Here is a 26,377-nt window from a genome sequence, read left to right on the forward strand (position 1 = left end):
TTCCCCAGACCTGAATCCAATTGAGCACATCTGGGACATCATGTCTCGCTCCATCCACCAACGCCACGTTGCACCACAGACTGTCCAGGAGTTGGCGGATGCTTTAGTCCAGGTCTGGGAGTTGATCCCTCAGGAGACCATCCGCCACCTCATCAGGAGCATGCCCAGGCATTGTAGGGAGGTCATACAGGCACGTGGAGGCCACACACACTACTGAGCCTCATTTTAACTTGTTTTAAGGACATTACATCAAAGTTGGATCAGCCTGTAGTGTGCTTTTCCACTTTAATTTTGAGTGTGACTCCAAATCCAGACCTCCATGGGTTAATAAATTTGATTTCCATTGATAATTTTTGTGTGATTTTGTTGTCAGCACATTCAACTATGTAAAGAACAAAGTATTTAATACGAATATTTCATTCATTCCGATCTAGGATGTGTTGTTTAAGTGTTCCCTTTATTTTTTTGAGCAGTGTATATATATATATATATATATATATATAATTATTAGCAGCACAGTATATATACAGAGTCAGTGGCACATCACTTGAGCAGGAAGGCCGCCAGCAGCGCCTCAATCGCTCCGGCTCCAGCTGCTGCCCTAGCGCTGATGAGTGACCGGGATCAGTGCCGCCTGGTTACCGCGGCAACGCCACGCTGTCTCCTCCCGCCCCTCCCCGCACAGCAATGCCGGGCACTGATTGGCTGCTTCACAGGGAGACACAACGTAGCTCCGCTCCCAAAATCTCAGCTGCTGCTGCTGTGTCCATCACCCGACCAAGTGTCACAGCGGCGGTTGGGAGGCAGACGGCAGATCCTGGGCCCTCCAACATCTGGAGGAGTAGCAGCGGCAGGCAGCATGGGGCGAGCGGGCCGTGCCAGTGGCGCCCCCTTCTGCGGGGGCTGCCACGGCGCCCAGGGCACGTGCCCTGCTCGCACGTGCTAGTTACGCCTCTGAGTACAGTATATCCAGGCTTGAGCACAGGTGACTTACTTAGTACCTCAGTCAATTTGATGTAACCATCTGCATTCTACTATTGATATCCTTAAAACCTGGACTGTTAGGGTACCTTTAGGACAAACTATTTCTAGCCCACAGGTTCTCAAACTTGGTCCTCAGGACCCCACACAGTGCATGTTTGGCTAGTGGGACACAGGATGGACAGTCATTCTAACCTTGAATAATAATAATTGCTGACTATCGCCCTGGAGTCCCAGGATCTAGGTGTGTAGCTGTTCATCGAAGCAGGCAGAACCCACTCCCTAAAGTCCATGTCCAACTGACATAAAAGATTTGGATAGGGATTAGTAGGTTAATTAAAGCGCATGAGTAATGTTACAATAGATTTTTACATTTGCAACATAATTTATTTAGTCCAGAAATGTAAACGTACTTGTGATAGATATAGAGCAGTCACAATATAAAATGATTAAGCTCAGTGGACAGATATAAGCTAATAAGTGTTTATATGTTGCGTTGTATATTTCTCACAGCAATTGTTGGGAATCCCTCCCATGTGCATATTTTACAACTGAACTTTGAGTGGTTTCATAGATTGTAACCTTGAAGTAAGATAATGAGCATATGTTGGTGAAGTTCACACAGTTTCAAGTTTAACTACTGAATGAAATGAAACAGTGTATTTATTACACATCTTCCAGAGACATGTCTCTGCAGCTGTTAATTTTATGGCCCATAATAGTAATATACAAACTTCAGTTCCTAAACCATGGTAGCACCTTAGTTATTGTTATGCCCATTATTCATAGGCGTTTCTATAATGGATGCAGTATGTGCGGTGCATATGGGCCCCTGGGTCCAGGGGGGCCTAACCCGCACACTCTCCACCCATAGAATATACTTACCCCTCCGGAGGCCCTGCTGTGCGGCCATTTCCGAGTGATTTGCCCCGAACCCGGAAGCCGCTGATCGCGGCCAAACACAGCGTCTCCTGCAGCTCTGGGCTTGCTGTCCACACTGCTCTCCCTTGCAAACAAACGGCGCCCGTCGGCGCAGGCCATTACCAACAAGGCAGAAGCCCCCACTCTGGGGAATCGCCGCCGAGCGGCCTATCTACAAAGCTGCCAGTGGAGTAAGTGAGAGTTACTCACAGATGCGATACAGACGTAGATAATATCCGTCTGCAGTCATTGTATGCTACATATCCCTGGACCTTCATATGATCAGCTCGAACTTGGTGAAGTATAAATAGGCTATATTAAGCAAAGAACTGCTTCCACTAAATTTGCTATTGAGCTCAATGTGCCTAAATCACTAAATGATCACTAACAGCCGGCTTATGCATGCTAACCACGCTATCCAACAGGCTACTTTTATGACTGCCAGCAAGCTCTGAGTCTTTGGACATTTGTTTTTTAAAGATGTCTTATTCATTTGTTTATTTGTCTTTATATTGAGATACTTAGGATCTAAGTTGTACAGCAATTACCTAAGAAATATTATATTAAAATTTGTATATTTACAAAACCAGCAGCTGTTGCTAATCTATCTTTTTGGAGCGCCTACATCATTTTTATTTTTTGATTGTACTCTAGAATTGGTGGATGTCCAGATCCCCAGTTGTGGGCAGCTAGAAAAGTGTGAGCAACTTTAAAAACATTAATTGCTCTATTTAACCACCGATTTTTAATAAATAGCGCCCACTTTGTTCTTTTCCTATAACACATATAACTGTGACAGGGAAGGAGGGCCTCTCTCACCTCTGGACCCCATAGCAGCTGCACTCCCTGCACCTATGGTAGCTACACTATGTATATAACACATGTAACTGTGACAGGGAAGGAGGGCCTCTCTCAGCTCTGGACCCCATAGCAGCTGCACTGCCTGCACCTATGGTAGCTACACCATGTATATAACACATGTAACTGTGACAGGGAAGGAGGGCCTCTCTCAGCTCTGGACCCCATAGCAGCTGCACTCCCTGCACCTATGCAGGCCCGGCGACAGGGGGGGGGGTCAAAGGGGACACCCGTAGCGGGCCCCAACGTTGTAAGGGGCCCCAAGGTTCTGGGGTAACCATGACTGCGGCAGTGTGGCGGCTGCGTGGATTTAGAGGCAGTGCGATGCAATAAATGTATTAAAATGTATATGGATCGCGCCTGGCCGCCTGCCTGCCGCAATCGCACGGGGCGCCCCTGACCCTATTCTGTGAGGGAAAGTTAGTTGCTGGGCAACTAACAGCTGTCAATCATTACCTCAGGGCCCCCTGCCACGCCCCTGCCAACACGTGCTGTTACTTCCCCTCTCTGCTCCCGGGTGACAGCCGCAGCTTCCTGGAGCGTCTGTCTACAGTTTGGTGGGGAGTTATCACGCTGACCTTGACTTGCTGGCTGCTGCTCCCCACCACTGGTTTCTGACTCCAGACCTCGTCCTGCCTGTGTCACCGGAGCATTCCCCTCTGCTTGGAGCATACAGCTTCCCCAGCTCCCTCCTGCTGTGTGCCTGGAAATGCTTCACGCTGCAGCACTCTGCCTGTGCGGTTCTATGGTGTCCCAGACACTCTCCAGGGACCTTTCAGCATCCTTGGCCAGCTGGAAAGCAGCAGTGGAGACATCACCTGGACACTGCAGCCTCAGTGACCCCTGGGTGAGACCTCCTGTTATATTTGGGCATTACTTTCCATTCTCCTTGTTGGGCTATGTGGCTCTTTAGCACACAGTAGAGGGATTTCTGCTAACTACATTACCTGTGCCCCCAGCTCACCCATACTGTCCTCCATTAAAGTAATTCTCAAAGACTTTTTTGGCTATGCCCCTAGCAGTTAATCCACACACCCTTTTTGCAGCATGACCTCACTCTGCGGGGGGCATTTATATTGCTCTCACTGCGAGCAATACTGTCTAGAAACGGCCTTGGGGACCCACCACCGCCCCATGCCACCAGGTCTCCTGTCTCGATATCCCCGTGTGTACAAAGGTGCAGATTTTGGGCCCACTGTTCTGGGTGCTCAGTCGTAGTGCAGCATATTTTTATTACATTGCATAGCAAATATGATCTGTTTTATACAATATGCAGTGTAATAAAAATATACTGCACTACTGCTGAGCACACGGCTAGCACTATCTGCACTTGGAATAGAACTTATCTACATGGTAGTGACATTAGTGGCAGTGAAAGTAGTGGCCTGGAGGGGGCCCACAGAGATATCAGTGTACCGGGCCCCAAAATTTCTGTTGCCGGCCCTGCACCTATGGTAGCTACACCATGTATATAACACATGTAACTGTGACAGGGAAGGAGGGCCTCTCTCAGCTCTGGACCCCATAGCAGCTGCACTCCCTGCACCTATGGTAGCTACACCATGTATATAACACATATAACTGTGACAGGGAAGGAGGGCCTCTCTCAGCTCTGGAACCCATAGCAGCTGCACTCCCTGCACCTATGGTAGCTACACCATGTATATAACACATATAACTGTGACAGGGAAGGTGGCCTTTCTCAGCTCTGGACCCCATAGCAGCTGCACTCCCTGCACCTATAGTAGCTATGCCTGTGTATATAACACATGTAACTGTGACAGGGAAGGAGGGCCTCTCTCAGCTCTGGGCCCCATAGCAGCTGTACTCCCTGCACCTATGGTAGCTATGCCTGTGTATATAATACATGTAACTGTGACAGGGATGGTGGCCTCTCTCAGCTCTGGACCCCATAGCAGCTGCACTCCCTGCACCTATGGTAGCTATGCCTGTGTATATGGGCCCTCATTCCGAGTTGATCGGTCGCAAGGCGAATTTAGCAGAGTTACACACGCTAAGCCGCCGCCTACTGGGAGTGAATCTTAGCTTCTTAAAATTGCGACCGATGTATTCGCAATATTGCGATTACTAACTACTTAGCAGTTTCTGAGTAGCTCCAGACTTACTCTGCCTGTGCGATCATTTCAGTGCTTGTCGTTCCTGGTTGACGTCACAAACACACCCAGCGTTCGCCCAGGCACTCCCACCGTTTCTCCGGCCACTCCTGCGTTTTTTCCGGAAACGGTAGCGTTTTCAGCCACACGCCCCTGAAACGCCGTGTTTCCGCCCAGTAACACCCATTTCCTGTCAATCACATTACGATCGCCGGAGCGAAGAAAAAGCCGTGAGTAAAAATACTTTCTTCATAGTAAAGTTACTTGGCGCAGTCGCAGTGCGAACTTTGCGCATGCGTACTAAGCGGATTTTCACTGCGATGCGATGAAAAAGAACGAGCGAACAACTCGGAATGAGGGCCATAATACATATAACTGTGACAGGGAAGGTGGCCTCTCTCAGCTCTGGACCCCATAGCAGCTGCACTCCCTGCACCTATGGTAGCTATGCCTGTGTATATAATACATAACACCGTGACAGGGAAGGTGGCCTCTCTCAGCTCTGGACCCCATAGCAGCTGCACTCCCTGTACCTATGGTAGCTATGCCTGTGTATATAATACATAACACTGTGACAGGGAAGGTGGCCTCTCTCAGCTCTGGACCCCATAGCAGCTGCACTCCCTGCACCTATGGTAGCTACGCCCTTGCAAGGCACCCCTGCAAGTGCATTGAGGCACCCCAGGATGCCGAGGCACACAGTATGAAAACCACTGTATTATGTGATTTATTACTTTGGGTTTTCCTTCTATAATAATGTTTTATTCGATTGTACCTGTTACTTCCATTGATGTCACACCTAAAGGTGTGTACACACGGTAAGATTTTTTCTTATGATTTTGACTATATAGTCAAAATCGTAAGGAAAGTTAGTGCAGATCGCAAGGTGAAAGTCACCTTGCAATCCCGATGCGATACCGGTGAGCGGTCCCGCGAGGCCGGTATTGCAAGCCTAGATAGACTGTGCAGGCAAGTCAATTTTAACTATCTTGTATAAAAAGTAGTTAAAATTGACACTTAGCCAAAATTGTACATAGGGGGCAATTCAGACCTGATCGTAGATGTGCTAAATTTAGAACATCTACGATCCGCTTCCCTGACATGTGGGGGTACGCCCAGCTCAGGGCTAGTCCGCCCCGCATGTGAGGCCGTGCCCCGTTGCACAAGTACAAAAGCATTGCACGGCAGCGATGCTTTTGTACTTGAAGAGTAGCTCCCCACCAGCGCAGCTCCTGCGCGCTGGCAGGGAGCTACCCGTCGCTGTGAGGGTCGCAATGGCTGCGTGTGACGTCACGCAGCCGCCGCAGTCCACACCCCCAGCGGTCCGGGCATGCCTGCGTTGCCCGAACCACATCCCCTAAACGGCGACCAAACGCAGTCGGCCCGCCCCCTCCCGCCCAGCGACCGCTTCTGCCTGTCAGTCAGGCAGAGGTGATCGCAGGACTAAGACAGCCATCGTCTGTCAGGCGTGCGCCGGCGCACTGCGGCGCCGGCGCAGTTCAGACCTGATCGCTGCTGTGCGAAAACGCACAGCAGCGATCAGGTCTGAATTAGCCCCATAGTCAGTATCGCAAGCACAGTCATCTATGCTTGCGATATCGACCTAGTCCCTATCGCATAGTGATAATCGCGGTTTAGCCCGAATCCTTTACTTATGTTTTAGAACTATGTGCTGCTATTTTGTTTTGTTGTATTTGAAATCATTTTTGTGAAGTTATAAACATCTTATCAGTTTTACACAGGAGTGAAATCAGAGAAGGAGGAGCCATGAGAACGTTCATTGTCGGAATTGGTGGGTAAGTTTATATTAAGTGTAAATATGTGCTTTATTATGAAACATAAGAGTAAGTGAATATATGTATATTACAAAGTACTAAATTATTGAAACATATTTAAATTACATATTATTTTGCATTGTCATTTGCTTGCAAACCTAATGTTTATACAGGTTGAGTATCCCTTATCCAAAATGCTTGGGACCAGAGGTATTTTGGATATTGGATTTTTCCGTATTTTGGAATAAATGCATACCATAATGAGATATCATGGTGATGGGACCTAAATCTAAGCACAGAATGCATTTATGTTACATATACACCTTGGCCCTCATTCCGAGTTGTTCGCTCGGTATTTTTCATCGCATCGCAGTGAAAATCCGCCTAGTACGCATGCGCAATGTTCGCACTGCGACTGCGCCAAGTAACTTTACTATGAAGAAAGTATTTTTACTCACGGCTTTTTCTTCGCTCCGGCGATCGTAATGTGATTGACAGGAAATGGGTGTTACTGGGCGGAAACACGGCGTTTCAGGGGCGTGTGGCTGAAAACGCTACCGTTTCCGTGAAAAACGCAGGAGTGGCCGGAGAAACGGTGGGAGTGCCTGGGCGAACGCTGGGTGTGTTTGTGACGTCAACCAGGAACGACAAGCACTGAAATGATCGCACAGGCAGAGTAAGTCTGGAGCTACTCTGAAACTGCTAAGTAGTTAGTAATCGCATTATTGCGAATACATCGGTCGCAATTTTAAGAAGCTAAGATTCACTCCCAGTAGGCGGCGGCTTAGCGTGTGTAACTCTGCTAAATTCGCCTTGCGACCGATCAACTCGGAATGAGGGCCCTTATACACACAGCCTGAAGGTAGTTTTAGCCAATATTTTTTAGAACATTGTGCATTAAACAAAGTGTGTGTACATTCACATAATTCATTTATGTTTCACATACACCTTATACACACAGCCTGAAGTTAATTTAATACAATATTTTTAATAACTTTTGTATTAAACAAAGTTTGTGTACATTGAGCCATCAAAAAACAAAGGTTTCACTATCTCAGTCTCACTCAAAAAGGTCCGTATTGTCAAAGTCGAAAAATATCATAATACATATGCCTTGTACTAACCCCATGCACATGCCCGCTGCTCGTGCACTCAGTCCGCCGTGCGTGCACATATCCGCAAGTTGCGTAGGATCGCTCCGGCGATCATGCGCATGATATGGGTATTTACGGCAGAGCTTGTGAGCGTGTAGCGTGTTATTAGAACATAGCATATTTAACCCAAATAGCATATATTGTAGATATAGTACCCCTAGACCATGTCAGCGAGTATTGATAGTTTAAACAGTTCCTGGACAGAGAGATTCCTCTTTGCATGATAGGAAGCGTCAGATAAAGGTTGGAAGGTGATGTCTAGTGTCCAGCTGTAGGGTATTTTGAGGGTAACATTCCGGTGTTAGTTAGAGAAAGATCGCTTGCTCCTGCGTATAGTTATGTACAAAAGTAGATTATGAACATTAACTGTATTTACTGTAAATTACATATGCGTCGGGAATCCGGAGGATACCACCCACAAGAGCAGTTGGAAGGGACATCGCACACCTTTTCAAATCCACCTATGACCTTTGCTGTAATGTGGAGACATATCTCTGTGTCCAATGAACAATGAGATTACAGTGACCATTGTATTGTGTATGCATGTTGTGTATAAAAGGACCATTGTTGCCTGGCCGGTCAGAAGACTCTAAACGCTATCTGTATGACCAGCGGAGGACCGGATTCGGGTTGCGCTTGCGAATATTCTCACATACGTACATTCTCTGTAGCCATTATTCTGTTTAGATTTACTTATTAGCCTGTAGTGTATAAATTGTATTGTTTTATCTTTTGGAATCAATCCACGGAGGCCTTAGAACCCTGTGGTTTCAACTACAAAACTGTTATGTTTTCACTTTCCTGCATGGGCTTTAAAGTAGTTTAACCTGTTTAAGGTGTATAAGCATTGTTAAGGTGTATGCACTGCGGATACTTTGTATCGCCAGCGCTACTTAAGGTTTAAAGGTATAACATCGTTACAGTACTTTGCTGCCAAAGGTTTAAAGTATAAGCATATCATTACATTGTATCATTAACAAGGTTTAAAGGTTATCAATTGTGTGTGCGATCGCTGTGTGTACTCCGTACACTCAGCGCAGCGTGCGTACGCCAAGTGCGTACTATGTGCAGGACTCTGTACCCAAATAGCGTACAAAGTGCGTAGCATGTGCATGTAGTCTAGCGGCCATAGCGGCTCAACGGTAATAGTGTACAAAGGGGTATAGCTTTGCGGTCTAAGATAATACCGACATTATCAATTGAGTGCTCGTCCGGTTCCTTCTCATACCCGCAGCCTAGCAGAGTTTTCGCAGACTTTATCTATCAGCAAAGGGCGGAGTATCCCCTGTGAACCTTCTCTTGGTCAGGGGATATAATAAGTGCTGATTAGATAAGCGTCTGCCCTGCACGGTTTGAAGGGATGCTGGAGGGATCCGTAAGGTAAGAACGCAAAAGCTATTTTTCTTTTAAAAATCTGTAAATTTCTGTTTTGGCGCCAAATGCGCACACATCATACGCACACACCTGTATTTTGTACTTTGCATATCTGCTCACACCGTTGCCATAATCACTGATTACTAGGTTTATTTTGATCTGTACTGGAAAATTTGTTGCTATTTAGTTAACATATAGAGTTAATATTTAAGGGAGTAAGTGTAAGACGCACACGCAGCCTGGCCTAGTTGTAAAGGTTGATACAGTAGAAACTGTGTGTGTGTTAAGTAAGTGATTATAGTTAAATATCGCTTACATTTATAGAAGTGTGGGATTTGTAGTACTGTGGACGTACGGCCTTTGTACACGTGTCTCGGACAGCGTTCGGGACTGCGTATGCAACGTAAAGGCGTACACGTGGCGTGTTTACGCAACGTGCGTACAGGTACGCCCACTAAATACAAATCACACAATAGCATTGTTTTAGTTTAGGCGATACGGTAGCCACGCGATAATAGCACAAATTTGTTCAGTTTCCAATATTTAGTTTAAAAAAACCTTCTCTTATTGTGTCACCTCTGGGACTAGGCAGTTTTATCTGAATGAAAGTTAATTTTCTGTACAGAAAATCAAAGTGTATATGAGTGAACGAGCGTGAGTATGCAAATAAAGGTTTTGTGAACCCAGAATTCGGGATCCCGTAGGAGACCACATCAGGTGAGTGGACACTTGGTGGCGTGGGAGTGGCTTTCTCACGTTAACATTGATTAAGGTATAAAGGAGCAATTAGTATAACAGCAGACCAAGAGGTCAGCGAAGTCAGAAATCCGCTGACTAAGTCAAGCGAAGCTCTGAATACCGTGGCCTGAAAAAGGTCAGCGGTGAGAGCGCAGCCCCGGGGGTTAGCGTAGTACCCATATAGGCCTGTTCTGAAAAGCTCCGGCTGAGGTTTCGCAGCCTGAAAAACGATTCCATTGGTCGTATAGCGGATAAGTAACAGTTACTTATACGCCGTGCGATTGTACCGCGCGTTAGTTTGTGCAATAGTTAGTTCAACTTGATACCCATTACGCCATTTGCGTAAAATCGCGGGATCATAGACGCTAATTGTACACGCAACGTGATTTGTGTAACAGTTTTTTTATTTTAAGGGAGTTTCGCTGGTCACTCAGGAAATCTCCAACGACTGATATTTACTGGGAAGGGTAAGTCACTCCCACACACTCTCAGTAAATAGAGGTTACGTAGGGCCCTAGGTTGGGTACGACCAGTGCTGCGGACAGTACTCGGGTGTATTGGCCAACGTGGGCGTGAGTGGGTGAGAGCGCTCTGAGAACTTTCACCGTCGCCTTACCTCTGAGTAATTTGGTTTTTGTAGGAATTAGCTGAGAAGGCAATACCTGCAAAGAATGGGGGCCAGTTGCTCAAGTAAGGGACGATCAACCAGGGTTCAGGTTGATATTCCGCGGCCCAAAGGGTCGGAGAGGTACATAATGTGTGAGAAATATGGATCACACGCAGAGGTTTTATGCAATGAATGGGAACGTATGACTGCGGAAGATAGGGAACCGTTCCCTAGGGTAGGCAGTGTTAGTCCTGAGGTGTTGCAAAATTTAAGGAGAAGGATATGTCTAATAAAATCCAGAAAACAAAGGATTAGACATTATGATTGTTTACATTTATGGCAACAGGAGGGTGATATGCAAAGGGGATTAGCTCAAGCGGCTGGTTCCAACCCTAGCAGGAAACTGATAGCAACTGCACCACCACCACCGTACATTACAGGAGAGAAAGTGGCTACAGAGAATGGCATACTAATATATGATAAGAGTGAACTTAATAAATGTATTAATACTAACCCGTGCAAGTTGTATCCCATCTTAAACTTCCCTCAGGACTGCGACCAAGAAGATGAGCCCACCACGATATCGGCACTCTCTCTAGCAGCCACCATACAAGACACACAAGTGGGCACGGCCCAACCAGTAAGAGCAGTAGCAAAGGCCCCTAGCGGAGGGACAGGTGAGGTCGTGTCCACAGGTAAGTACGGTACAGTACATTATGCAGAGTCAATTGCACCTCACATTGTAGAAGCAACCCAGAATGATGTAATTGAACTGAATCCTGTCAGGGTGATCGCAGTCCCCAATGGGAAGACTGACGCTCTGGGAATCACTCCTGTCAGGAACATTGCTATGCATTGCCCCTGGTCCCGGACAGAATTGAGGACAATTATGTCTGAATTTCCCGATCCCAGGAAAGGTCTAGCCGCATGTCAGAGGTTTATTAGAGAACTAGGTAACGCCACCGAACCCAATAACAAAGATTGGCGGACAGTGCTACGGGCATGTTTGCCCTCTAATATTGACCCTGTGAAATTCATTGCTGACTGTAAATTAGATGCAGAGGTACCTCTCACTGATGAATACAATCAGGAGAACGTAAAACAGATCAATCTGCAGTTAGGAGTATATTTCCCAACTGTTGTCAAGTGGAATAAAATCTTCTCCATTGGACAAAAAGAAGGTGAAAAGGCTTCTGACTATTTCCATCGAGCACTGCAGGAAATGGCTAGATACACTGGGGTCGCGGACATTAAGGAAAATGTGCATCATAGGGAGGTAGCTGTGTCCGTATTAATGGACGGCTTAAAGGAAACGTTGAGAACAAGGATACAAACCACTCAACCAAGTTGGAGAGGTATCTCGGTGGCTGCATTAAGAGAGTTCGCTATTGAGCATGATCGGAACATCATTAGGCACAGGGAGTCACAGGGGGATAAGCTGATGACAGTAAGTATAAAAGCTACGACAACGAAGCCACATCAGCCTAAACCCCAGACCCCTGATGGTAAGTCGTATGTGGTAAAATGTTTTAAATGTCAGAGGGAAGGACATTACGCACGAAACTGTAATTTTAAAGACCCACATAAGGTATATCGACCCCCTAGACCAGAACATGACTCACAGTATGACACACGTAATTGGGATCAGGGACCGCAGAGGAGGAATTACGAGCCACATGCAGGGGAAACAAAGAGGTACCCACCTAGGAAGGACTGGCAGAACTCTGGAAATTTTCAGTTACCCCCCTCACATATTGTAGCTGCCACCGCGCTGCGGGAGGGTCACAACTTACAATAGGGGTTAGGCCACACCTATAGTTTGCAGCCAGTGAAGTTGATTGCTAGCCTTGGAAATTAACCCGAGGTTACAGTTGATGTAGCTGGTAGATCACTACCTTTCCTTGTAGATACAGGGGGGCCAGGTCAGTGTTAAATTCAACGGTAGGTATGAGAACAACGGGTAAAACTATTTCAGCAATGGGGGTAACAGGAGTAGTGCAACACTATCCTTTAAGTAAACCAGCAGAGATTATGATAGGGCCTTTGCAGACCAAGCACTCCTTTTTGCTAGCTGCATCGGCTCCGACTAATCTACTCGGGAGAGATTTATTGTGCAAGATGAGGTGTGTCATATATTGTACTCCTGAGGGTGTCTTCTTAGATATACCCGAGAATCACGTTCAGGAAGTGCAGGATATGTTAGACACTCCACAAAGGTTAATGTCACACTCTGCTGTTATAGACAGGTGTCCATCCAAGGTAGAGGAAATGATCTCCCAGATACCGGAGTCCCTCTGGACCAAAGATGGACAAGACACTGGATTGATGGCAAGTGTAGCTCCTGTAGTGGTACAAGTAAAAGATGGTAGGATAGCTCCAAAAATCCCACAGTATCCTCTGAAGCCAGAGGTGGAATTAGGAGTGTACCCAGTCATAGAGCGCTTGCTACAACAGGGCATCCTAGTTAGGACGTCCAGCACTGCCAATAGTCCCATCTTCCCTGTGAAATATAGTGGGGGGAGGGGTTACAGGCTAGTGCAGGATCTAAGGGGGATAAACAAGATAGTTGAGAGCCAATTCCCCGTAGTGTCAAATCCAGCTGTCATCCTCATGCAAATTCCTCCTACTGCAAAGTTTTTCACTGTCATTGACCTCTGTTCTGCTTTCTTTTCGGTCCCTCTGCACCCTGACAGCCAATACTTGTTTGCATTTACATACAGAGGAGTACAGTACACCTGGACTCGCTTACCCCAAGGTTTCATTGACAGCCCAAGTATTTTCTCCCAGGCTTTGCATGACTGTTTACAATCCTTTCAACCTGAGAGCGGATCAGTATTAATACAGTATGTAGATGACTTACTGCTGTGTTCTGATTCACTCGAATCATCCTTGAAAGACACGAAACAGCTTCTGTTTCACCTTTCTAATACGGGACACAAGGTTTCAAAGGATAAGTTACAGTTGTGTCAAACCAAAGTGAAATACTTGGGACATTGCTTAACACAAGGACTGAGACACCTCACCGCTGATAGAATACAGGCGATTCGCAATATGACTCTGCCACAAACCCAGCAACAGATCCGCACTTTCCTAGGAATGTGTGGGTACTGCCGAAACTGGATCCCAGGGTTCTCCATACTGGCTTTACCTTTGCAAGAGATGGTCTCGTCAAACAAACCAGATCGGATTTCGCACACAGATGAGTCCGAACTGGCATTTGAGAGACTCAAACAGTGCCTATCACAGGCACCTGCATTAGGTATGCCAGATTATGGGAAACCCTTTGAATTGTACGGTATGGAGAGTGCTGGGTGTGCGGCAGGTGTTTTAACCCAGAAACATGGTGATGCCAGCAGGCCGGTAGCTTACTACAGTGCACAGTTGGACACCGTAGCACGGTCTCTCCCCACATGTTTGCGAAGTGTTCCAGCGATAGCATTGCTAGTGAGTAAAAGCGAAGATGTAGTGTTAGGACACAACCTGACCATCCATACACCTCATGCAGTGTCAGCCTTACTGAATTCTGCCCAAACCAGACACGTCTCATCAGCACGGTTTACAAGGTGGGAATTAGCACTAATGGCCCCTGTAAACATCACCATAAGGAGATGCAGCGCACTAAATCCTGCAACATATCTCCCAGGTGTGCCTGGACAGGCACAAAGGATGGGGGATGAGAGTGATGGTGAAGGAGGATTTAGTACAGACACTGACACACATGATTGTATGGAATATCTGAACCAAACTTTCACTGCAAGACCCGACATTAGTGACAACCCACTGGAAGGCGTAGATTTTACTTTTTACACTGACGGTAGTTACCACAGACAGATGGACTCGGGAGACTTGTGTACTGGATACGCAGTCGTAGATGACAAAGGTATCGTAGAAGCGGAACCCCTGGGACCACCGCACTCAGCACAAGTTGCTGAGCTGGTCGCCCTAACCAGAGCGTGTGAATTGGCTAAGGGTAAGTCAGCCAATATCTACACGGATTCTAGGTATGCCTTTGGAGTAGTGCATGATTTCGGGGCCCAATGGCGCCTCAGAAATTTCATGACGGCAGCTGGCACACCCGTGGCGCTTGCGACCCACATCAAAAGACTTCTAACAGCGATACAGGAACCGGACAGAGTGGCTGTTATCAAGTGCAAAGCCCACACGTACAGTCAAGACCCAGTGTCACTTGGTAACAGCCGGGCAGACGAAGCTGCTAAATCAGCAGCCAGCACCCCCATACAGACAGATATCACACAACTGATGGTATTCAATACCGTCAACACACAAAAACTAAGTGAAATGCAAAATTTGTGTTCTCCACAGGAAAAGGCAGTCTGGAGGTCAAAAGGGTATGGCCAGGAGTCCTCAGGACTCTGGACAGATGGACAGGGTAAGCCAGTAGCTCCCAGAGCATACCTTCCAAGTTTAGCTGAGGCGGCACATGGTCTGACTCATCTGGGCAAAGAGGGAATGTGTAAGCTGGTAAGAGCCTACTGGTGCGCGCCAGGATTCTCTTCTCATGCGGGTAAGAGAGCAATGACATGTCTTATCTGCTTGAGGAAGAATATTGGAAAGTCAATACCAACAGAACCATCCTATATCCCGCCAACAGACGGCCCTTTTCATGTAATACAAATTGATTTCATACAGTTGCCACCCTGCAGAAATTTAAAGTATGTGTTGGTTTGTATTGATGTGTTTTCAAATTGGGTAGAAGCATTCCCCGCTGCCACAAATACTGCTACATTTACTGCAAAGAAGATCATGCAGGACTTTGTGTGCAGATATGGTATCCCTAGGATAATTGAAAGTGATAGGGGTACCCATTTTACAGGTGAAGTCTTTCAGGTTATGTGCAAACTAATGGGAATTAATAGTAAGCTGCATACTCCGTACCGCCCACAGGCGAGTGCGAAAGTGGAAAGAGTAAACAGCACTATTAAGAACAAGCTGAGCAAGGTGATGGCTGAAACTGGATTGTTGTGGCCAGAAGCTTTGCCACTTGTATTGTACAGCATCAGAACCACTCCCAGGTCCCCCCTTAACCTATCACCCTTTGAGATTCTTTTTGGTCGACAACCCCATGTAATGATTGACCCCCAGGATGATTTGAAATGCAATAATGAAGTAACTGTAAAATATTTGGTTAAGATGAACAAGCAGTTGAGGAATCAAAACAGCAATCTAAAGCTGGTGATTCCTGACCTGCCAGACAGTAATTGTCATGACATTGAACCTGGGGATTATGTAATGATTCAAAATTTTCTACGCTCAGGTTGCCTTATTGACCGGTGGGAAGGACCATACCAAGTCTTACTAACCAGCACGACAGCATTGAAGGTTGCCGAGAGAGAGACTTGGGTCCACTCGTCCCACTGTAAGAAGGTCGCTGACCCAGAGAAAGCCCGTGACAGAGAGCCGAGTGTAGAGGAAATCGTATCACTGGAGTGCCTGTTCCGGGAAGGTTGAGAGGCAGGACTGTTGTCAGGGCACCGGAGCACAGAGAACTACAAGACCAGAGGCGGTTGTCGCACCAAAACTTCTTTTTCCTTTTTATTATTTTCTCCATCTCCCATAACCCTCCTTTCCCCCCCTTCCTTGCTCCTTTTTCTCTCCCCTTAGCAAGATGGACTTACCCCAAGAGACTGCATTCCGAGTTTTCCTGTTGACCCTGTTGTTGACCAGAGCAGTCTGTTTCGGTGAGAGTACCAGAGAAGTCGGGAAAGGATCTGGAATGGGTTCTGATGGCAAGGACGGATTTGTAGAATTCCAAGAGCAACACATTCACCGAGCAAAGGCGAGTATCAGAAAACGATCTGGTAGTCATGAAACTAGGAGGCACTGTGAAGGGTTATTGGCTGAGGAAAATTGTATTTGTAGAAACTGTGAAAACATAGTTGAGGACGGGTGCATCCAGAGATGTCAGTCCAGCCTTAATATCAACATGGACCGTCATCCATTGAGTGACTATCACTCATTAGTGGGTAAGGTTTTAAACCAAACAGAATGCTGGGTGTGCTCACAAGTACCTCAAGGTCAGAGCAAGTCAGGACTAGTACCGTATCCCTTAACAATAGATGAGGTACTTGAATTAAGGGGTGGGAGACCGGTGGACAAGAAATTTAATATTTCTAGGCCCCCTAGTTTGAAGCTCCACCAATATGTGGATAGATCCTTAGTATGTTTCAACATTTCCAATCCCCGAAAGCCGGGAAATTGGGAAGTGACATGGAATTACCAAACCATGGCATTTTCACACAGAGCCGACAGAATGCCCGTAGACTCAGAACTTATACGCCAAATAGCCGACGGTGGGAGGTATTTTCGGTACAGGTATACTCGAGGAAGTAGGACCATGCGGGTTGGAGAAGTATCTCCAGGGTACTGTGCACATATCATACAGCCTGATATGTGTACTGAACAGATGAGAGAGTTAGGGATAGGATTTTTCGCCTGGAAGGTTTGCAATATGGTAATGTCATATTCTGTCCCATATGTTCTCCCCGATGATGCATATTTCATATGCGGGAGGAAGGCGTATAAGTGGCTTGCCCCAAACTCAGAGGGATTGTGTTACATTGGAAGAGTGTTGCCAGAAGTAATGACCATAACCCAAAATAAGATGAAAGACGTTCACCGCAATGCTCAAGCTCCTTACACTCATACTCATTATGAACACATCATTAAGAGACACCTTATAGATAGGACAGAGCACGCAGCCTCTGATTTGATCCACGAATCCACCGGGATTCAATTCCTACTTGCGTTAGATATCACCCGTACCGCCAGAGGAATTATAAATTTTAGGTATATTCATGCGCTAGCGAACCTGATAGATAATATCACCGAAATGTATGATGACACCTTCAGGTATACTGGGAGGGAATTGCAAGCTTACAAAACGGAACTGATCCAGCACAGGATAGTTCTCAATTACATCACAGCGGTGACAGGCGGGTACTGTGTCACCCTAGCAACTCAGTATGGTGTGAAGTGCTGCACGTACATTACAAACAGCATTGATGACCCCACCGAGGTCATAGATCAAAAGATGGACGATATCTTGCAATTAAAATGGGAGTTCTGAAGGAGACACAACCTTACCCTTACTGCTGTGAGTAATGAACTGACCGGCTGGGTCTCATGGTTGAACCCACGCAATTGGTTCTCTGGTTTAGGAGAATGGGCTCAAAATGTTATCGTGAGTGTAGGAAAGTTTCTCCTTTGTATCCTGGGAGTTGTCATAATGATTGGTTTGATATTTAGATGTGTTCGATTTTTAACGCAGCGCAAGCGCAGTACCAAAGTGATGAGTTTGAGGAGCGGGGGCATTGTTACACAAACTGGTTTAATTTATGACCCATCAATTGAGACAATGTTGTGATAAAATGTGATTCCACGGTCCGTTTATTTCACCCGTTTCTCCTTTGTTTTTCTCCCAAGCAAAAATACATCCATTCGGAAGAAGACTTTGATGGACATTCTACAGACTTTGATGGACATTCTACAGACTTTGATGGACATTCTACAGACTTTGATGGACATTCTAAAGACTTTTAAAGACTTTTTATGGACACTTGAAAGACTTTGATTACCACCCACAGAAAGGATACACCCATCCGGACAAGACTTCAACCAACACCCAAGGACGATTGCACACATTATTATGTGAATGTATTTGTAATATGTTTCTTATCTTCATCTCTACAATCTTCAGGTAGTATCACACATAGTCGACAGGTGATATCCACATACAGGTTGAGTATCCCTTATCCAAAATGCTTGGGACCAGAAGTATTTTGGATATCGGATTTTTCCGTATTTTGGAATAATTGCATACCATAATGAGATATCATGGTGATGGGACCTAAGTCTAAGCACACAATGCATTTATGTTTCATATACACCTTATACACACAGCCTGAAGGTCATTTTAGGCAATATTTTTTAAAACTTTGTGTATTAAACAAAGTGTGTGTACATTCACACAATTCATTTATGTTTCATATACACCTTATACACACAGCCTGAAGGTCATTTAATACAATATTTTTAATAACTTTGTGTATTAAACAAAGTTTGTGTAGATTGAGCCATCAGAAAACAAAGGTTTCACTATCTCAGTCTCACTCGAAAAAGTCAGTATTTCGGAATATTCCGTATTTCGGAATATTTGGATATGGGATACTCAACCTGTATTAGCATTCACATGTTTTTCCCCCTCCATGTATCATCAACTAAATGTGCACCCCATTTGTTGGAACAAGAAGCCGAAAAGAGCTCGGTAGTGTTTGTTGGCCCACTTACAGACCCTTAATACGGGATAAGAAGGATTTAATGTATACTTCGCAATACCTCGAAGCTTATCTAGAACATGTACGGCACGATGATACATGCCCCTCAGACATGAATTTCATACATACATGCTTTTACTATCCCACTAGGTCATACATTTCCTGCCTACTCCTCTCCTCCTACCACCCAATCATTTATAGATATTGTAGTGTATATTTTCTGTTTAATGTTTAGATAGTGGCAGTTATTGTTGACTGCCAAAGGGTGGACTGTCAAAGTCGAAAAATATCATAATACATATGCCTTGTACTAACCCCATGCACATGCCCGCTGCTCGTGCACTCAGTCCGCCGTGCGTGCACATATCCGCAAGTTGCGTAGGATCGCTCTGGCGATCATGCGCATGATATGGGTATTTACGGCGGAGTTTGTGAGCGTGTAGCGTGTTATTAAAACATAGCATATTTAACCCAAATAGCGTACAAAGTGCGCAGCACGTGCGCGTAGTCTAGCGGCCATAGCGGCTCAACGGTAATAGTGTACAAAGGGGTATAGCTTTGCGGTCTAAGATAATACCGACATTATCAGTATTTAGGAATATTCCGTATTTCGGAATATTTGGATATGGGATACTCAACCTGTACAAATAGTTTAAACTTCCTTTGAAGTTATGTCCCAAATGGCCTAAGGGCCTAATTCAGACCTGATCGCAGTGTCAAATTTGTTAGCAAACGGGCAAAACAATGTGCACTGCAGGGAAGGGGGGTGAGGGGGGGCAGATATAACATGTGCAGAAAGATTAGATTTGGGTGTGGTGTGTTCAAACTGAAATCCAAATTGTAGTGTAAAAAATAAAGCAGCTACTATTTACACAGGCGTGTCTGAAGAAACCAGGCGTGGCTGGGCGTTCGCTGGGCGGGTGTATGATGTCAAATCCGGACACGAATAGGCCGAAGTGATCGCAAGCGCTGAGTAGGTTCAGAGCTACTCTGAAACTGCACAAACTGTTTTTGCTCGGCTGCACAAGCGTTCGCACTTTGGCTAAGCTAACATACACTCCCCAGTGGGCGGCGGCATAGTGTTTGCACGGCTGCTAAAAACTGCTAGCGAGCGATCAACTCGGAATGACCCCCATGGTTTTGCCCATTTGCTAACAAATTTGCTGCTACGATCAGATCTGAATTTAGACCCTAAGGGGTCTATTTACTAAGCCTTGGATGGAGATAAAGTCGCTGGAGATAAAGTACCAGCCAATCGGCTCCTAACTGCCATGTGACAGGCTGTGTTAGGAGCCGATTGGCTGGTAATTTTTGTCCAGCGATTTTATCTTCATCCAAGGCTTAGTAAACAGACCCCTTAGTCATAACAAGAGATAAAGTGGAGACGCATAAAGAGTGATAAATTATCAGCCAATCAGCTCCTACCTGTCATTTTTCAAACACAGCCTGTGACATGGCAGTTAGGAAGCTGATTGGCTGGTCATTTATCACTCTTTATCCGTCTCCACTTTATGTCTTGTTAAGGCTTAATACATTTGGGCCTAAAGGTGCCCATCCACTAGTGCAAGGTATCGCATGTGAACCACGCATGTGATACCCCGCCGACTCACCCGGCAGCTCCCAGGTGGCTGGACCATATATGATACATTGTATACAAAAGGACCGCATACGATGTATCGTATTCAATCCCAGTCATAGCTGTGGGATCCAACAAATCCTTGTGGCAGCCATGACGATCTCCAGATCCGATCCGATGCACACTGGATCGCACATCAGATCGGAATTGGAGGTAAAACACATAGGATGTGACACTTTTAACACGGTTTATTGGCCCGCTGGCTTGAAATCTTGTGAGAAAGGGCCATATCGTATAAGTGTGAACTCGTGTTTAGTCTTTAATTAGGTATGTCTGAGTCTGTGTATTAATCCATATACCATTTAAGTCAGCGCTGAATGGATTTAAAGTTGTTCTGCTAAACATGTAAAAGGTGATGATGCAGTTCCCCTCCCTCATGTTCCCCTTATATCTTCGGCAGAGGACCGTGGAGGTAGTTGGGGCTGGAGGAGGTCTGTGAGAAGATGGACTAATCACAAGCTACAAACAAGAAATTGCTGCTTGTGATCCCCACAGACCCCAGTTAAATGAGTTTAACTGAAATAATTTGCCAGTTTTGTATTACAAGGTGGCACTGCAGGGGCTTTCATTATCCTTCCCCAGTCAGAGTCATTGTAGCTGCTACATGATGCAAATATTTTTCCCAAAGCTCTAGCTGGAGGTGAGAAGAGCCCCAACGACCTACAGTACTAAACTATTGATAACAAACTAACAGCACCACATAATAGCCAATGTCACAGTCAAATCATGTCACATAGGAATTGTAGAAATTAAGAAATAGTACATATTCTGTGAAAATATTATTTGAAATTATACGTAAGCAAAATAATCATTGCACAAACACAGGGCCGGTGCTAGGGTGTTTGGTGCCCCCCTGCAAACTATAAATTTGCGCCCTCCCATATTCCTTTGGCGCGCGCCGGGAAAAGGGGTGTGGTCTCACAAGTAAGGGGCATGGCCACACATTAGTACCCCAATTTAAAATTACGCCACAATGTAGCACAATTTTATTCATCTTATATGTAATACCCCACCCGTAGTAGTAGCATCCTTATATGTAATGCACCCCAGTAGTAGTAGCATCCTTATACATAATGCCCCCCCAGTAGTAGTATCATCCTTATACATAATGCCCCCCCAGTAGTAGTAGCATCCTTATACATAATGTACCCCCAGTAGTAGTAGCATCCTTATACATAATGCCCCCCCAGTAGTAGTAGCATCCTTATACATAATGTACCCCCAGTAGTAGTAGCATCCTTATACATAGTGCATCCCCAGTAGTAGATGCGTCCTTATACGTAATGCGCCCCCAGTAGTAGTAGCATCCTTATACATAATGCACCCCCAGTAGTAGAAGCGTCCTTATACGTAATTCCCCCCTAGTAGTAGTAGCTTCCTTATACGTAATGACCCCCCAGTAGTAGATGCGTCCTTATACATAGTGCCCCCCCAGTAGTAGCGTCCCTATACGTAGTGCACCCCCAGTAGTAGAAGCGTCCTTATACGTAATTCCCCCCTAGTAGTAGTAGTGTCCTTATACGTAATGCCCCCCCAGTAGTAGTAGCTTCCTTATACGTAATGACCCCCCAGTAGTAGATGCGTCCTTATACATAGTGCCCCCCCAGTAGTAGCGTCCCTATACGTAGTGCACCCCCAGTAGTAGAAGCGTCCTTATACGTAATTCCCCCCTAGTAGTAGTAGTGTCCTTATACGTAATGCCCCCCCAGTAGAAGTAGCATCCTTATACGTAGTGCACCCCAGTAGTAGAAGCGTCCTTCTACGTAATTCCCCCCTAGTAGTAGTAGCGTCCTTATACGTAATGCGCCCCCAGTAGTAGTACTGTCCTTATACATAATACCTCCCCAGTAGTAGCATCCTTATACGTAATGCCCTCCCCCCAGTAGTAGTAGCATTGTTATACGTAATGCCCCCCCCCAGTAATAGTAGCATCCTTATACATAATGCCCCCAAGTAGTAGTATCGTCCTTATACGTAATGCCCCCCCCCCCCAGTAGCAGTAGCGTACTTATATGTAATGGCCCCCCAGTAGTAGCATCGCTACACGTAATGTCCCCCCCTGTAGTAGTAGCGTCCATATACGTAATGCCCCCCCCCAGTAGTAGTAGTAGTGTCCTTACATGTAATGCCCCCCCGTAGTAGCGTCTTTATACGTAATGCCCCCCCAGTAGTAGCGTCCATAAAGCGCACGCACACAGACATAGCTCACACACACACACATACACAATTCACACATATATACACACACATACACACCCACCATACGCACACACACACTTCTCTCTCATCCTCCACTTACCTAAGCCAGTCTCCCTCTGTACAGCAGCCTGGTCCATGTAGCTCCGCCCCTTCTGTCCTGTTTAGCCCCGCCCCCTCCCGTTCCGTACACAACGCTGTCACACAGGTGATTGGGGGAGGGGAGGGAGGAGGCTTTTCATGCTACAGGCTCCGCTGCCAGTGCCTGTCATACAGTGACAGGCACAGCAGCTGGACGCAGCAGCAGGGGGGACAGGACGGCGCAGCAGGGAAGGGATGCAGAGCAGGGGAAGCACCTCTCCGTCCCAGCGCCTCCCTGCACTGCATCCCTTCGCTGAGCGGGTAGCGCTGGGCCTGCACACATACACATTTACAGGTGGATTTTTTTTGGTAGTAATCCATTCTAATATTATTATTTTGCTCTTTATTGCCTTTGCTGTTTATAAAATATACTAGTGTTTTTTAATACTTGCTCAAAAAAGATAGAGTAGCAAAAGCTGCTGGTTTTGTAAATATACAAATTTTAATATATTTCTTAGGTAATTGCTGTACGACTTAGATCCTAAATATCTCAATGTAAAGACAATGAACAAACTGTTAAAACATTTTGTTAAAAACAACAATTGTCCAAAGACTCAGAGCTTGCTGGCAGTCATCAGGGTAGCCCAATTAATTGGTGTGATTAGCATGCATATACCGGCTGTTAATGATCATTTAGTGGTTTAGGCACATTGAGCTCAATAGCATTGAATAAAAGCAATTCTTTGCTTGATAACGCCTATGTGTACTTCACCAAGTTCAGGCCGGTATATGCATGCTAATCACACCAATTAATTGGGCTACCCTGATGACTGCCAGCAAGCTCTGAGTCTTTGGACAATTGTTGTTTTTAACAAAATGTTTTAACAGTTTGTTCATTGTCTTTACATTGAGATATTTAGGATCTAAGTTGTACAGCAATTACCTAAGAAATATATTAAAATTTGTATATTTACAAAACCAGCAGCTTTTGCTACTCTATCTTTTTTGAGCGCCTACATCATTTTTATTTTTTGATTGTACTCTAGTATTGGTGGATTTCCAGATCCCCAGTTGTGGGCAGCTAGAAAAGTGTGAGCTTTTTTAAAAGAAGAAAGGACACTAATTGTTCTATTTAATTACTGTTTATTATCAAATTAGCGCCCACTTTGTTCTCTTTCTTTTTTAATACTTGTAATCTTCTATTTAATCACTATTGTTTTATTGTGTCCTTATTATGGCAGTGTGACAAATGGTGGGAAAACAACACTTGCTAACAAGCTACTGAAAATACTTCCTAATTGCAGTGTAATCAGCCAGGATGACTACTTTAAGGTATTGATGGCATTGCCAATGGTAACAGATTGTTAATTTTTTAATTATTATTTAACGTCAAGAGAACTTTTTATTGTGTGTGGAACAGTCATTCCATTTGCATCTGTGATTCTAAAATTGTGTTGATGATATGAAGGATAAGAGTATTGCTCCTGTTTGAACTACTAGCATATTTCCTTCTCTTTAATCCACATATAGGGGGTAATTCCAAGTTGATCGCAGCTTGATTTTTGTTAGCAGTTGGGCAAAACCATGTGCACTGCAGGGGAGGCAGATTTAACATGTGCAGAGAGAGTTAGATTTGGGTGTGGTGTGTTCAATCTGCAATCTTATTTGCAGTGTAAAAATAAAGCAGCCAGTATTTACCCTGCACAGAAATAAAATAACCCACCCAAATCTAACTCTTTCTGCACATGTTATATCTGCCTCCCCTGCAGTGCACATGGTTTTGCCCAACTGCTAACAAAAATCCTGCTGCGATCAACTTGGAATTACCCACATAATGCAACAATGAACACTAAAAATAGATATATTAAATTAGATAACTTAAACTAAGCAGTGTACTGTAATAGGTAGTTTTATTCTGATTTTCAAATGTTACACGTATGTGTTACAACAGTGCTGCCAAATTTGGAAAACTTGTCTAGGCAACTCCTGATAAGGCGTGGTAACCGTTTATCTTAAGGTAGACCCCACTGAGATTTGGTTGATTGGGTAGCTTCCAAGACATAGCTGATACCTTCTTGGCATTAAACAGTGCTAGCCTATACTGGATTAGGTTAGATTTGATTGTGTCATAATTCAGTATTACAAACTCAGTATACCTATCAGTCATGTGCTGGGTGTACAGATACAAGTTACAGTAGATTGTAGAAAAATGAGAACCTCCAACATTCAAACAGATTTGCAACCCATTAGAAATAGTTTAATGGGATGTCCGGGGGGCGGACCCACTAGCTGGCTGCGTTTTATGAGAGATCTCCTTTCCCACTGGCCAAACGGAGCTACTTACTGCTCCTACAGCTGGGATTTGTGCCCGTATACCTCCTCGGCGGGCACCGGAGATACTGGTGGGCAAGTGGCAGCGATCCCCGGCTCCCCACCACCCTAGAACCACTGGACCTGAGGTGTCCGGTGAGACACCACGAGCCGGCCTCCATCTTGCCACCCCAATCTCCCTTCATGCTCTATTTACCCTGCTGTGGCTGCGAGGACCCGATCACCGCGTCTTGGTTCTGCAGTGTGCAGGTGAGGTAGGGACGGCTGCCCGGCGCTCTGACCCCACTGCCCTGGGTTCCTGCCTCCCTTCAGCCCCAGCTTTCTGACACTCCCCGGCGCTGATCCTGTGAGGGGGGAGAGGAATCTTTGCTGTGGGCACTGTCACACAGTGTTCACAGCCCCCAGCGCAGCTGCTGCTCTGTTCTCTGCACAGGGGAGAATTACTGTGCCCACTCCTCCTCCATAGCTGTGTGTGCGGTACCCACAGCTCTATACTGAGCAGCTATAATCCTGGACTCTCCATCTGTGACTTGGCAAGCACTGACACGGATGCTTACAGCCCTCCTGTGTTAATAGTGTTTGGCGGCTACTCAGCTCTTCTAATACACCCTCCTGACCCTTTACCATCGACCTTACTGCACTGCATGTTGACCTGCAGCTGTTATCTCTCCCCTCACACACCTCGCAGATTGGCGTAATTCAGTACCATCCTCCTGTTCCCAGTCAATAGCTCCTTTGGAACTGTGCTATATATTGGCTCTTTTCTACTTAATATTCATTATCTCTACCACCGTCTTGTATATTTAAACCCATTGTGCCACTGTCATCATGGACAGGCGAGACCGCAGCGAGTCGGTAAAGGCTCTCAGGCGAATAAGGCAAAAGACAAACAACAGGCCGCAGGCCCTAATACTTCTTCTCCATGATCTCCTGGCTCCGATGATCCACTAGACAATATTCTAGCCTCTAATTCATTTACTGCTTCAACCGTACCGAAAGCGAAAGAAATTTCGGATATCATCTCCCCCTTGCTCAATGCTAAGTTGGTTCCTCTGACGGACGCCATAGAGACTGCCTTTGCTGAGTTGAAACAACACTTGAACGGGCTGGACGAGGCAGAGGAGAGAATCTCCTCCCTGGAGAATGAGCTTCATGAAGCTAAAACCCTTATAACATCCTACCGAGTCGACCATTACCGTGATGCATGATAAATTAGAGGATATCGAAAACAGAAATAGGTGGAACAATGTACGCCTAATTGGAGTACCCGAATCTGTCAAAAACAGGGACCTACTTCATCTGGTTAATACATGGTTG

The 26,377-nt window shown here is 45.6% G+C and overlaps 1 protein-coding gene across 8 annotated transcripts in view; it reads left to right on the plus strand.

Annotated features, from left to right (window-relative positions):
• Positions 1-26,377, plus strand: part of NMRK1 (nicotinamide riboside kinase 1) — a 183,939-nt gene that overhangs the window by 111,285 nt on the left and 46,277 nt on the right. For 6 of the 8 annotated variants that reach the window (XM_063917358.1, XM_063917270.1, XM_063917102.1 and 3 more), the window contains exons 2-3: positions 6,607-6,670; positions 23,971-24,061. In XM_063917358.1, coding sequence (XP_063773428.1) covers positions 6,642-6,670; positions 23,971-24,061 — 120 coding nt within the window. In that variant the 5' untranslated portion in view covers positions 6,607-6,641. Of the gene's footprint in view, positions 1-3,584; positions 3,608-6,606; positions 6,671-23,970; positions 24,062-26,377 lie in introns of those variants that run through there. The other 2 variants (XM_063916850.1, XM_063917021.1) reach the window with 2 other exon arrangements.

This window comes from Pseudophryne corroboree, chromosome 1 (assembly GCF_028390025.1).
Source record: "Pseudophryne corroboree isolate aPseCor3 chromosome 1, aPseCor3.hap2, whole genome shotgun sequence".
Taxonomy (NCBI): domain Eukaryota; kingdom Metazoa; phylum Chordata; class Amphibia; order Anura; family Myobatrachidae; genus Pseudophryne; species Pseudophryne corroboree.